At 40.7% G+C, this 14,642-nt stretch overlaps 1 protein-coding gene across 3 annotated transcripts in view; it reads right to left on the reverse strand.

Annotated features, from left to right (window-relative positions):
• GckIII (Germinal centre kinase III) overlaps positions 1-14,642 on the reverse strand; it is a 96,416-nt gene that overhangs the window by 47,204 nt on the left and 34,570 nt on the right. For 2 of the 3 annotated variants that reach the window (XM_034322130.2, XM_034322131.2), the window contains exon 2: positions 9,988-10,253. The exons of the other annotated variant lie outside the window; for it this stretch is intronic. In XM_034322130.2, coding sequence (XP_034178021.1) covers positions 9,988-10,224 — 237 coding nt within the window. In that variant the 5' untranslated portion in view covers positions 10,225-10,253. The remainder of the gene's footprint in view (positions 1-9,987; positions 10,254-14,642) is intronic. 3 annotated transcript variants of the gene reach the window in all.

Consider the following 14,642-nt stretch of genomic DNA (forward strand, 5'->3'; position numbering starts at 1 on the left):
GATTGTGAGAAGCTGAAGAAAATCCGTTTAACCGTGAAACCATTCGATTGAAAGATTAATGGTAACGGTATCCGCAAGATCTACTGCCGAATTATATGAGAATGTCACGGGATGGAAGACAATGCAACGTTAACGATCGTACGTGTCCCTGTAAAACACATATACGTTCGTTTTGCAATGCAAGAGAAGTAAAATATCGTTGCACAACCGTGGCTGCACAATGGCGCGAAGTATAGCCGAGTGAAAGGCGACGAGATATCGCGAGGTACTTGAAACTAACGCGAGTTATCGTGTAGGTACGATCGCCGTATTTACCGATACACGTAAAATATTTTATATATTTCTGAGAAATTAAATTCATTTCATTTGTCACGTATCTCGAGCCCGAAAAAGTTTCGTTCTAATAAAGTCGAAAGATCGTGCCAGGAGAAAAATGACATAATCGTGGCACGATCGATGTAGCCGTCTTATCGAGTGTCAGAAATACGTTCATAGGGTCGAAGCACACGTTACGGATTTGCCCCACTTGTGTCTCCATCGGTCACGATTCTCCCTGCCGGCCAATGATGAAATTTTCGATGTCGATTGGACGTTGGATAAAGACTTCGATCGCCGGTATCGATAAACGGTGTCGATCGACCGTTTTGACGACCTAAATTATATTCCACGGCATCGTGTCCGATATGCTCGAACGTTTTCCCCGTTAATAGATAGTTTAATTCCCCATCTCTCGATCGGAATCGTTCCATCGTAATAGTCTACCGTTTCCTTTCGACGTTTCCAATCGCGAAGCTTCCGTTAAGTATCCTCTGGTTTGTCCAGCGATACCGTAACGCAGGGGCGGGCAATTGTTTTGGCTCGGGGGCTACTCTGTGGAGGCGGAGGTTAGCGGAGGGCCGCAGCTTTTAAAATGATTGCGTTCATTAATTAACTTCGCATTTCAGAAAGGTATAAATTGGACCATAAAAATAAACAGTGGCAGTTTTATTCGATTTATTTAAATACTTGAAATCTCGGTTCAAGGCAGATATTTCTGTCTTGGCGGGCGACAAAGAAACTGTGCCCCGCGGGCCGCAATTTGCCCACCCCTGCCGTAACGCATAGCACGGTTTGTTTGACAAACTTTTAAAATGATTGCAATCATTAATTAATTTTGTATTTCAGAAAGGTGTAAATTGGACCATAAAAATAAATAGTGGCAGTTTTATTCGATTTATTTAAATCTCGGTTCAAAGCGGATTTTTCTGTCTTGGCGGGCGACAAAGAAACTGTGCCCCGCGGGCCGCAATTTGCCCACCCCTGCCGTAACGCATAGCACGGTTTGTTTGACGATAAATCTACCGACTCTTAATGATAATACTAAATTCACCCGCGTCGATATAGACTACCGTTGCTGCGTACATTTGGCCGGCTAACAACTACGGTAAATAGTATACAACAGTAATCAAACTCCCGCACCTGGTAGTTTACTATAATTTATACGCTAAATGTTACTCGTTGCCAACAGATACGCTGTTTATCTTTGAAAGGTAAACACTCGGACCACTTGGTGCAATCACGAAAATCTATGTTTATGCAATCGACCAAACGGCGGGGCTGCGATCTTGTATTTGATCGAGCCGAGTTTTGTCACCCTTATGATTCATGAGATTCGATAAAGACGTGATTTAAAGGGTTCGAAGAGGGTCGTCTGAAATCTTGAACAGGCATCCGGAGGGATGCAGTGGTTAGTAAATACTGGATGACACCAGATTCGAGGATGGAATAGCAATGGACGTTATACCGCATGGCGTGAGTTCCGGTAAGCTTGCCAATTTCAGCATTACCTCGAAGGAAACGGATGGCTGGCAGTCGGAAGAAGGGAGGGCAATTTGAAATAGGGGCTCGAAAAATATTTGATTTTCTCCGGTGGTCCTGAACTAGTTAAGACAAGACCCTTTGAAATTCTCAAGTTTCGCGCGAATAACTTGATTCTAAATGCCGCATTCGTGCATCGTCTTAACTTTTTATCTGGACGCTCAAATGTCGACAGATGAAAGGGTTAAACGTGGCAGTGAATAAAAATATGACTGAAATATTCGAGGTTCAAAGGAACGAAAATACTTGACGTTGATGTTCCTTAAAGTTAGGTAACGTGGAAGAGAGGCGTCAACGGAAATCGTTACCACTCTGCGATGTCAGAAAATAAAACTGGCTCCACGTTAAGCACCCTGTTTTATGCCAAAATGTCTGACGGCTGTTTCGAGGTGGGTGCCAGCGTACAGCTGGAAAGAGCAGGGAACATCCCGGGAAATATGGAAAATTTTCATCGTGCCAAGCAAGCGAAAGACAATTTGCACGGGGGATTAATTAAATACCATCAATCTACCGACGAGAAAAGGGGGGAAAGTGCAAAGTTAACAATGAGAACAGAGTAGTTCTTTAAATGTAACATTTTATAAATTTACTTATCGAATTAAATATTCAAATTTAATTATATCAATCTTAAAAGAATTTTTATAATATTTGAATAGATTTAAATTTATTTTATAAATTACTAGCTGCGTTACCCGACTCTGCCCGGGAATTTTAATCAACTATTAATATCCCTACTTCCTTATTCCTATCCCTACTAATATATAAAAGTGAAAGTGTCTGATCGTTTGTTCCTAAATGGATTTTAATGAAATTTGCACTATTGGACAGCTTATTCTTTCAAGATGGGCATAGGCTATGTCATATTGCGATTTGTTATTCGACGGCGTTCTCGTAACGTCCCCAACAATTAAACAGCCCTTTCGTAAATTCGCCAACAGTTCATTTTAAATTGAAGAGAAAGGAGAAATGGAAAAAACATCAGCTAAAACACACTTTAATACAAACAGAAATACTATTAAATGCAAGGCACATATTTTTTTTAATGACAAATATTTCTTTGTCATCTAATACGACACGAATAAGAAAACGAATGCCAAAAAAAAAAAAAAAATAAATGTATATTATGAGTGTAATATACTGATGGGGTCTAGGTTGCAATGCCAAGTATTACCAAACCAATTCTTTAGTGCTTCTTTGTTAGTCAAAAACATAACGAATCGCAATATGACATAGCCTATGTCCATTTTGAAAGAATAGCTATCCAACAGTGCAAATTTCATTAAAATCCGTTTAGCCGTTTAAACGTGATGGAAGGACAAACGATCAGCATTTTCATTTTTATATATTAGTAAGGATAAGGATAAGGATGTTGAAATTGAATGAGAGAATGTGCGGGCTAAGAAATATCGTTTTGCAAATTCGTGTCATCAAAATTCGTCGACGTGCCATCTGAGAAAGTAGGCAACGGAATGCCTATTATTTGCCCGGCCTTTTCATCCAGTCCGCTCTTAATATCGCGGCAATGATACGTAAAGACAGCGAATTAAAGAGAAATTACACGGTGCACGGGAACTTCCATAGAATAAGTCACCGTGACGTGAATGTCAACTAAAAAGAAAAATGTCCCTTTCTCATTGGGTGATCGTTGAACTCCTACGATTCTAGGAATAATAAAGAGAAATAATTTCTAAAACTTTTGGTACACCCAGTGTATCCTTTGTCGAAGGGAAGAAAGGACTGGTAATTACGGTGCCAGTCGATATCTCTTTCGAAACGGGAAGGAATTATTTATGGTCCCGAGGCGATCACCCTTAAACGCATCGAGTATCTCCGGGATAGAAACGGTCGATCATAAAAGCACAGGCGTACGCTTTTCGCGGCGCAAGTTCGGCTTTTACGAGCGGACCTGTTCGTGGCTCGCATCAGGAAGCTCGTAACCGGAAGATACCGTGCGCTGGCAAGGTCGTTACATCGCTGCCATTAGACGATGCGGCCCCCGCTCGTATTGGAAGGAGGGCTTCCTGTTAGTAGCCGCGAGGGAAATGCACGTGGGCCGCATTAATGGCCGCCGCCATAAGTGTTTAATAGCGCGACTGCTGCCCGGTCGAAGTTGGCTAATTATTGGACGCGGTTTGAAACTTTTTACGAACTGATTGAATTTTTCTTTTTTTTCGGAGTGCATGGTTTTTGACGCGTTAGACGGCACGCGCCCAAACGTTTTCACAACCCAGGTCGTTGGGGGACAGCGGAGATAATTTGAAACTTTGTACGAACTGATTGAATTTTTCTTTTTTTTCGGAGTGCACGGTTTTTGACCCGTTAGACGGCACGCGCCCAAATGTTTTCACAACCCAGGTCAATTTGAACGGTCCGGTGGGCGCAGCGTAAATAAAGTCGAAATTTGATTGGCATGTCCGCGAGGAACATCGGAATTTCCACGGCGCGTCCATCGTTTGCGGAGCAACGATCGTTCGGTTCCAGCGACCTTTCTCATGCGGCCGATTACACAACGCCTGACACTGCCACTTATCCCGTTACATCGTATCCTTCTTTCCTTTCTCATTTCGTCTTTGCTCAGCTCCTTCTCAACTCTACTTAAGCGCCACCTTATACGGCGTAATTCAATTCGTCGCTCGTGATTCACCTGTAAACCGGCTGGCTGGACAGTTGATGGATCGGGATACTCAAATTTGGTGGTATCATAAGGAGAAATGAATTCGTCCACCCACGCAGTATTTTCGCCAAAGTGTGATCAACGGTTCTCTAGAGAAGGATTTTCAGTGTGAACGTGACTTAACATCCATCGATCCAGTCTCGACTGGCATTTAACAAAAACCCTGTCCGTAGTACCAGGCTCCGAGGCTAGGAAAAATTGCTTTCGCCTTTTGTTTCGCCTGCGATTACAGGGAAAAATTGTGTGCACAAACCGGTCGATTAAATGCGGCGAGAAAGGAACGAACCACCAAACGCGAATGAATTTTCCGAAAACCAAATACAATGCTTCGAAAAGCAAACGCTTCAACGTGATCGATCCCATTCTATTTGCAAAATCCTTCATTTCCTAGCAATTAATAGCCAGGCGAATCAGAACGGCGATTGGGATCGAAGAATTCGGTAAACAGTGGACAAGCGTCAAAACCTGCCTCGAAATCGCTCATCAAATATTCTCCTGCATCGATAATCGCTTTTGTCCGCCGGAAATCGACGATCAAATTCGGCATCGACCATCGCATCTTCGCACGGTGTCCAACTGTCGCAACGTTTCGATTTTCGATTTGCAATTTGTCGAACATTAACGACAAACCACTGGGAATTAAAGCAATGTAATCGGAATGATTACAACCGGCTTCTGTCTATCGATTGTCCAAGCATAACCCTGGCAACGTGACCAGCGCAGACGATTGGGGTTGTTTCGTGCACGAGGTCGACCCCTGCGGGGCAAGGTCGAGGGTGGATTTTCGGCTAAACTCCACCATCTCGAGTGGACATCGTTAATTAAACGTATCAACGTTCTGGGGGTCCTCTTAATGTTCTATCGGTTAACTCTGACAGAGTGCAATTTAGGGGTGGAAATAGAACACGTGCTCTCTAGAAAAATCCCTGAAAGCTCGGTTAAATTCTAATTGAAATATTCAATTTTAAACGTCCCATCGAACGCTCCCGATACTACAGATTATTTTAAGACAATTCTCACGAATCCGTACTCCAATGAAGAACGCGAAAATAATTCTGACTGAAACGTTTCATTTTAAATATCCTATCAAACATTTCCGATAATATAAATTATTTAGAAAATAGAGTACGGATTTCTAGCAGTGTTTGAAAACTGTTATGATATCGATTTATTAAGTTTCCAGCCATTCTCGAGCGTTGTGGAGACAATATAAATTTTAATGCAGAAAATATGATAATAGAACCGATACTAGAACCGTAATCAAAACCGATATTAGGTTAGAACCTGTATTCTAATAACAGTTATAACATTATTCCGGTTCTCATAACTGTTTCAATTAGAACCGATATATAACAGTTTGAAACAGTTATTTTCAGAACCTTTTCAATCCCAGATTTCTACTCCCAAGTGAGAATATCTTGTAAGCTAAGAAACGAGCAAAGTGAAGAAGACGAAGGGGTCGACGAGGTTCGATACACCTGAGATGGGGGTGGGTGTTTTTTAACAGAAAGGAACGGTTAATCCACTTCTCCTCGATCTATTTAAACGTCTTTGTTCGCTGCCACGTAGCGACACTTTCACCCTTCGTCGGTCACGTTTAACGTTCACCCTTCTTGTCTTCTTCGACACCCTCGATAGCAACAAACAGTCGCCTCGCCTCTGGCGCCAATTAAAAACGGCCGACGAAAGGGCAACGGGAAACTGCGAGGCCCGTTGAAAATTTCATACGAAACATAACTGGTGGCGTGCGATATCGTGGAAGCTTTATTGTACACCGTGCAAAACCTCGACCCGGATTGTATATCACCGCGGACCTGATTTACCACGGGGATTTGCCTCGCGATTGAAGGATTCGGCTCGCGAATGATATAGGCACGCGTCGCACGGCCGTGATAAATGGCTTCATCTAGTTGACGATTTATAGCGTATCGAGCTACTCCTTTAGCACGTTCGTTATAACCAGTGATCAAGGGCTTAATCCTGGCCGCTTCATTAACGGCTACGTCTACCTCGTCGACGAACAGGTTAATCGCAATTAAACGCAAGGATAATCGGTTCCCTGCTGATTATCGCTCGACGAAAAATTGCAAATTCAACCATATCGTTTATTACCGGTCGATTAAATATAACACGGCCGTCGTGATTAACTTGTACTAATAACGTAAGGTGTACTCGGTTATTTCTACTGTAACCTTCAACGCGATAAGGGAGGCGTTTCCTACCGGAATGGAATATGCAAATGAATATTTACTCAGTTGTGTAGGATCGGTTTGCTTTGCAACAATTACGATGAGCTAACACCATTATACAGAAGTTACATCACGCACAATTCAGTAGATTGTTGAAACTGTTTCAAATTTCACAGACAAGATTTGTTCTAATCAAATTGTAATAAGATGAAGGGGGTAAGTTTGCAAACGGAGGAGGTGAATATACCGGTTATTTTTATTATAATACGAATGAAATTTCCATAATTAATATGTAGTAATCTACTAAAAGTTAATACGAACCATTCGACACTATATCCTCTTTTATATTTCGGCAAAAAGTACTGAACTACCGACGTTGCACATTAATTTTTATGTTGAAAATAATATAGAAGATTAAATAGATAAGGGATGAAACATAATTTAATATATACATCCATTCTTTATCTCGACAATAGTCGACATACATTTCATAAAATGAGAAACTCGAAGCTAGTCATTTTTACTGGTTTGGTAGTTTTAGTGTTAAAAATAGATAACTATAAAAATAAACAACATGTGTCAATGTAGTAAAAAGCATTTTATAGCAGGCTTGTTAATAATTCTGCTATCGCCCCATTAAACATGAAACAAGTATTCGCTCTTGCTTCATTTTCGGGGAAAGTGGAGAGTAGTTGACACTTTCTACAATTTCCTATCATAATGAAAATTTACAAGGAAAATTAGGGTCCTAGTTAACACGTTGAGTGCCACGGGGGTTAAAAGAAAATAATAGAAAAATATTATTTTAAATAATAATAGTAGATAGAAACTTGGAAATTTGAAATTTGAAAATTAACTATTCCTATGCTTAATAATTAGAGCTTCAATACGTCCCACAACAAATGTTCATTTTAAAGTGTTAATATGAATTAAACAATAACTGTGCAATGCGTTTGATACCGACAGAGTTAAATATTTACATAACAGACTGAAAATACACAGGGTTCAATATTTACATAACAGACTGAAAATACACAGGTTTAAATAGCAACTTTACAAAAAGCAGTCTGCACTTGCCCCACTTTACCTTAATATCAAATGACTGTTAGTTTAATGGGAAAATAGGTCAATCATTAATGGGTTGCAATTATATCTGCGAAGTCTCGTTCATATTTGATCGATCCTCGCGATTCATTGAACCGAATAAATTTGATGGAGTTCATAGGATGAAAATTAACCGGAAGTGTGTCCATTTCGAGCTGTCGGGCGCGTGCTACGCGTTCGTCACGTCGCGTTGACAATTTTTACGAGCCGAACGTGTCGGTCGTTAAAGCCGTACACAATTGCAACCGAGTGCAATCCCCCTGACCGATTGCCTTTGACAACTTTATAAACCCGTCCGAGTTCGATCGACGATTCGCGAGTAATTATTTCTCTCCCCGATAATGCACGGATACCGCGTTTATATTTCATCCCCCGGCCGATTATTTCAATTTCATCCCTTTAGACAAAGTATTAAAGCAGAAGATGTCTATAGAAAGCGAGCAACGAATATCGGGCTTCGTTCGCGATCCAATTTCGCTTCAATTTCTGTCGCGAATCGACTAGACACGACCTATCGATATTCGTTCGGGCCACTGTTTTTTATTTTGAAGTTTGCCCGATTGTTTTTTCATCTCTGCCTTTGAATATTTCAACCTTCTTTTTCTTTCTATTCTTTCTTCTTTTTTCTGCCCTTTCCCTTGAGTAATTTCCCTGCGGCGCGATTTGCATCCTGTTTGCAGGCGGGTCGGTTTATTTTTCGCGAACGAAAGGGTGGAGGAATAGGAATAAGTTAATTGCATCTATCGGAGAGAGGGTGGTCGCCGGTTCAAGAGGTTTGCATGCAAATGAAGCAGCGAGATTAAGTCCTTTGTGTTATTCGATCCTGATAACGAACGTGTTAAGGGACTCGCCCGAAACGCTATAAATTAACAACTAGATTAAACTGTCCGTCGTCGCGAAGTCTGCCGTGTCCCGTTGTCGCGCGGCTTTGCATTCCAAAGGGTTTGCCTTCGGTGGTGTCCAAACACTGCCCCCCCGAACGATTCGCGATTTATTGTTTATTCTAGGCCCTTAATTGAAACAGGGACGACGATAAAGCGTTGGTAATTACGTGTCGTTTATTTTTCAAGCTAGGTTTAGGAAAACTTGAACGTATACGGAGGAGGTGAACGTTATTACCCTGAAAGGGTTCGAAAAAATGGGTGGGAAGGTAGATAGAGGGTGTCAACGAATAGGGGAAAGAGGAATAAAATAAATTCGGTAGAGAGGAGGATATCAACGTGGCAAGACGCTCGCGTTCGCATTCGCGTCAGCGAAATCGTCGCGATTTCATGGGATTTCCGCACCGACGAAGATAACTCTCCTTCGCGGCGCAAACGCGATTCCCCGTCGAGCGGAAAAATTTTTCTTCTGTCGACTTTAACCGTGCCGAAAGGAGCGAGCAATTTTTTCCCCTCCTCGGATCGATGATAAATCGTTCTAAACCTTGCCAAAAACGCGTCCCTTTTTCCATACCGCGAGGTTACGTCAAATTCGTTTCGTTAGCCGGGGTGAAAAATGACGAAATCGTTTGCGTAATATCGTTGAGAATCGGTAACAGGAAAATCGTGTTTGTTGCACGAAACGGCTGTAACCGATTGGACACGAACAGCCGTTCCATCACGGTTGGAAAAATTCATTTCACGCCGATTCAATGAGTGAATAATGGTTTTTAACGCGATTTCAAGTATTACCGGTTTCAAATGCGTTTTCCCCCGGTGCCCGCTTAATTGCAACTGTTCGCCAAGATTACTGTCACTTCGATTAATCGAACGGCTTTCGTTTCGGCCGCGGTGCAACAGGTGTATACAGGGTATTTATACATTAAATAATCTCATACAAAAACACGTTTCCTGCTTTTAGCGCCACGGCTGCGATCGTGAGAGTTTCCCGACTTTCACGGCTCGGTTTGGTTAATTAATTCTGATAATTAGTATCAGCCTTTGGGCACCTAATGAAACTACCTTGAGAACGTTAGCATTTTAAACACGGAAGTCTGGAAAATTCTAACCAGCCATTGATTTTATATCAATCCCGTATGTTTGATTCGAATCGCACGCGATATACGGAATCGAGGTAACAAATTAAAAATAATAAGCGCCGTTTCTTTCAAACGTGTCCGATTAACATAATCCGAATGTATCGACATTCCAACGAAAGGTATTCGAAATATTCAACACTTACCGCTCTCGCGTTGAAGGTCTGATTCAAATTGGTGACGTTATTGTTGATGTGATTGTTGTTCAGGTTATTGGTTGTGCGGGTGGTATTGTTGTTGCTCGAATGATGGTTCGAGTGGTTCCCATTGTTGTGCTTGCTGTGCTTGTGCAATACCATAGCGACGAACATTTTCGCCCTTTTCGCCGACCGGTCGTCGGTGGTCAAACGATTAATCGTCCGTCCAGGGATCCGCAATTTCATTCGTCGCCGCGGTGCATAATTTGGATAAACTAAAACCCCAGAACAACATTGTAAATGTTGCGGACTCGTCCCGAGGGAACGAACGTACCCAGAGAAAAGTGGATGGATCAATTCTTCGTACAATTATCGTTGGAAAATTTTCGCTAGATTTAAAGTGAACTAGAGCGAAATTCGCTCTAGAGCCAACCCTTTTTCGGTCATTTACGGTCAGATCAGAACTGGCAAAAAAGAATTTTTCAGCTATTCTTTGAGACTTTGACCCACTAAACATAATGGCGCAAGAATTTTTTGGATAATTCTTATCGTTTGACCTGTACAAAAGTGACAGAAGGTCTAAATGTTATAGCCCCCTTCTCGAGATTTTCAATCTTAGATACGAGTTGGCTAATAATTTATGGCAATCAGTTCGAATGATCCTCGTTAAAGCCGGGATCTGTGCTCGATGGAAAATTGAATCTCCAGAAAAACGATATTTCTTCGGAGGGTTGTCTTTATTCGCTACGATAAATCGTCGTTCGCGCACGCCCAGCTCGTTAATTTCCTACGCGACGAATCCAAGCTTCGTTTAATTAACGCCTAAGTTATACCTGGGCGCGAGCAGATGCGATTATCTCGCGAGATTCAACGCGGATCGGACGTCACCTGCTACCCTATCAGATGCATAATCAGCCGGATACCGTTGCATCCAGTTGGACAACTCGCGTTCGTCACGATTCGAACTCCGGTAACCTGCAATTCTCCCGATCCTCTTTTTACCGTTTCCTCGCGAATCGTACGGTGTTACACTCTCGCGTGCTCCTGGTATCATTTTGCACGTGTAAGCGTCGAGCACGTGAAGAATGCGCCGGCCGACGGCTCGTATCGATTCGTTATAAATAGTCGTGTGCACCGAACTGAGGCCTATCCCTTTCGAACCGAGAATATGTTTCAATCAACGATTGTTCGCTTGCATAACAATTCAGAAACGATAATACTATTTTGAGAATGGGTATTTGCATCGATCCTCTTAATTCTTTGGACGAAATTATTTAATACTTTAACTGCCATCCATACCTATATGGGTGACACTTGAATTTATATAGGAACCCATCACTTATATTATTATTATTATAGGAATTCTTTGACTTACTTAATCAAAAATACTCATATTAGATACTTGAAATTATGGATAAAAATGTAATTAAATATTGTAAAGATAATCGAAATTAATTTGATGCTTTTTCTTTATTTTAATTAAAGATTTATTTTTTTTTAATTATAGTAATTTCAATTATTAACACGTTGACTGCTGTGGGGGTCACCGGTGACCGGCATCGCAAATTACATGCACTCCAATAATTAAAAGAAAACGATAGAAAAATATTATTTTCTGTAGTATTGTTATTATACTAATAATGTAAAGTATCAAATTAAAAGCTTGTCATTTGAAATTTGAAAATTAATTATTCCTATTCTTAATAATTAGAGCTTTAATACGTCTCGTAACAAATGCCCATTTTCACTGCGGCAGTCAACGTGTTAATATAATTGTTATTGTTGTAAAATAGTGATTAAAACAGAATAATGTTAAATAATTAATTACTAATTAATCACGAATTAATTTCTACATTTAATTCTCCTCCTCCTAGGAGTAGACCACAGTAACAATTTGAAATTTTTAACTTAGTGCCCTGGATACTGTGTACGAGTTCGTAAACCGCGAAAAAATGCACGCATTAATCCCTAAATAAATTTATTAAATTTCTTCAAGACATTTGGGTGTACTCGTATAGATAAGATTTGTGAAGACAAACAACGGGTTCAGCGTGCCAGTCAAAGTGTGTTAAAGAATTCAGAATTCTCCTTTTATTACCGTAATAATTTCATCTCGTACGTCTGGAGAGAGTACGAAACGATCGTCATAGCATTTGACTGGCGATTACGAGCTTAGCAAACACCTGGCGTTCAGGATCATTTATTAGCACGTTGCAGGTTCACCGACCTCTCGTTGCTTCGCGCAGAGTATCGCGATAACGGTTCAATTTTCCTTTTATCGCCAGTTCTAGATCTATTCGATAATGGTCCATTCGCGAATCGACCACGTCCGCGGCCATCGACGGAATTCCGCAAGACAATCGTCTCGTAACAGGTAGCGCTAAGGTGAATTGTGATAATTGGAGCTGCGTCACGGTAGCTCGGGATCGGACGCGACCCAATTTGATTACAAGGCAATGTACTAGCCGCAATTATTACCTCCAGGCTAACCACGTTAGGTCACCAGGCAGGACTGCAACCTGCTGCATCTACGATATCCATCGAATGGCGATCGCCTCGCCGACTCGCAATAACTGTTCCAATTAACAGTAAACGCTGTGTTATTTCCGAGAATATGTAATGGCATTAGCTAATTGCAGTTAAACGGTGTTAATTACCGATTTCAATCAGTTTGTTATTCATTTTCCATCGAATTTATTGAACGTGCTGACACTTACATTGTACCTGTTCTTTTTTTATCCCAATTTCAGAGAACGTTGTCGACATAATTATCGAACCATCAAAAACAACGGCATTAAGCAGAGATGCTGGTCGTTTTACGAGCTCTTTACAAAGCCGAGGGCCAAGGAACAGGTTCGTACGATCGTTTCGTGAGGCAAAAATCCTGCCCGTCGTAAGTTAATTTCGAGTCCCGAATCCCGAAAGCATCGATTTCCCTGCAAATCTTGCCTTTTTACGATATCGCGTAAATTCTCCCGAAACGCATTCGCGGTAGCAAACAATGCGATAAAGGAATTTTTTATACAAGGAAACGAGGAAACCTTTTATTTTATTTTTTTTTATTTTCCTATCAACAGAATTGCTGCCTCGAAATCGGGAACTGAATTTACCTTTTAACCATCCGAATTCTTTTACCCCGAATCCTCGAATCTAATGGCAAAGAAGCTGCTCTCTGTTACTCTCCACGGAAGTGGAATTCGAGTGAAGTTGATTTCAATTGGCGAAGCCGTGCACAAAAGTCTCCAAGGGGAAACAGGATACGCTATTCTCTAAAATAAACTCGAGCAAGCTGGCTGGCAGCCGCAAGGACGATAGCAGAAAAGCTACCCACGGTAAATATTCCTGCACCGAGACTTTTCCATCCCTTTTCCCGTCTATCCTGCGTTGTCTTCTCTTTCTCCGACTTTCAATCCGTACTTTAAGCCACGCGGATTCACGCAAAATGGTCCACCAGGAGAAGCACTCTTGAATGCATGTCACTTTGCGGATCACGAGATATGTTATTTGCTGGAGAAAGAGGAATCTCGGCTTCATTTTCAGTAACTTGGGATTTTGAATCTTCTCCTACAAACTTCTACGAATTAGACTTTTCATTGTCAATTTTGATTAATCAAGAACGCGTTAACCCTTTGCCTTATTATTTTCTCAGCATTTGCGACTGCCAAAGCTACTCACTGCTGTAAAATTGAGGCAAATCAAGGAAATTGAAATAAATTTGCATACAGTGGGACACAAAAATATTCGGACACCGTTTAACATAGAAGACCTCATTTAAAATTGGACCAAATGAATGAAGATTTCTTGGAAAGCTTTGTGTTTTTGTTGTTTTAAAAAATTACAATTTGTTGAAATTGTAAAGGGTAACTTTTTAACTTTTTATGTGAGCTTATAATGAAAATTTAAACTGTCTTTCGTAGATTCAAATAAATTATGTGTATGCTGAAAATTTAATCGAGATCGGTGAACGTATTTAAAAGTTATAAGTAATTAAAATTTCCAAAAGTCACGTTATTAGATAAAAGGTCGAGATCACCGGAAATTTTAATTAGTTGTAACTTCTAAGTGCATTGGCCGATCTCGATGAAATTTTCAGCATACGCATAAGAAACTTAAATTTACAAATGCCATATTTTAAATTTTCATTACAGGCAAAAAATTGCCTTTTTTTCGCGATTTCGACAAATTGTAATTTTTTAAAACAACACAAGCACATCTCTTGCTAAATTAATTTGTATAGCTTCTCGAAAAACCTCAAGTCATTTGGCCCTATTCTGTTTTAAACGATGTCCGAATACTTTCTTGAGCTACTGTATATTGTATTTAAAGATTGCCGGCTGTGCAAATTCTAATTGAAACTGTACTTCAAATTGAATAATAATACAGGTACGGTTCAGTTTTGTCACTTGTTGAGGTGTTATGTGACTCGTATGGAGAAGAATGTGTGTGAATAATTATATTCAAAGAAACGGTAGAAGAACTATGTACAAGGATGGTCTGTAATGCCTTCAAGACGGACGCAGAAAACGCGGCGGTATGTGGAATATTTGCAAACGTCCCCAAACCCTAATTAATCAACGTGCTACAAAAGTGCCAGGAAAAGGAATCGGCTATTTCCCAATATCTTTAGGATGCGGAGTTTTCCATGACACACAACAATGCTTCCT

The sequence above is a fragment of the Osmia lignaria genome, chromosome 4, assembly GCF_051020975.1.
Source record: "Osmia lignaria lignaria isolate PbOS001 chromosome 4, iyOsmLign1, whole genome shotgun sequence".
Taxonomy (NCBI): domain Eukaryota; kingdom Metazoa; phylum Arthropoda; class Insecta; order Hymenoptera; family Megachilidae; genus Osmia; species Osmia lignaria.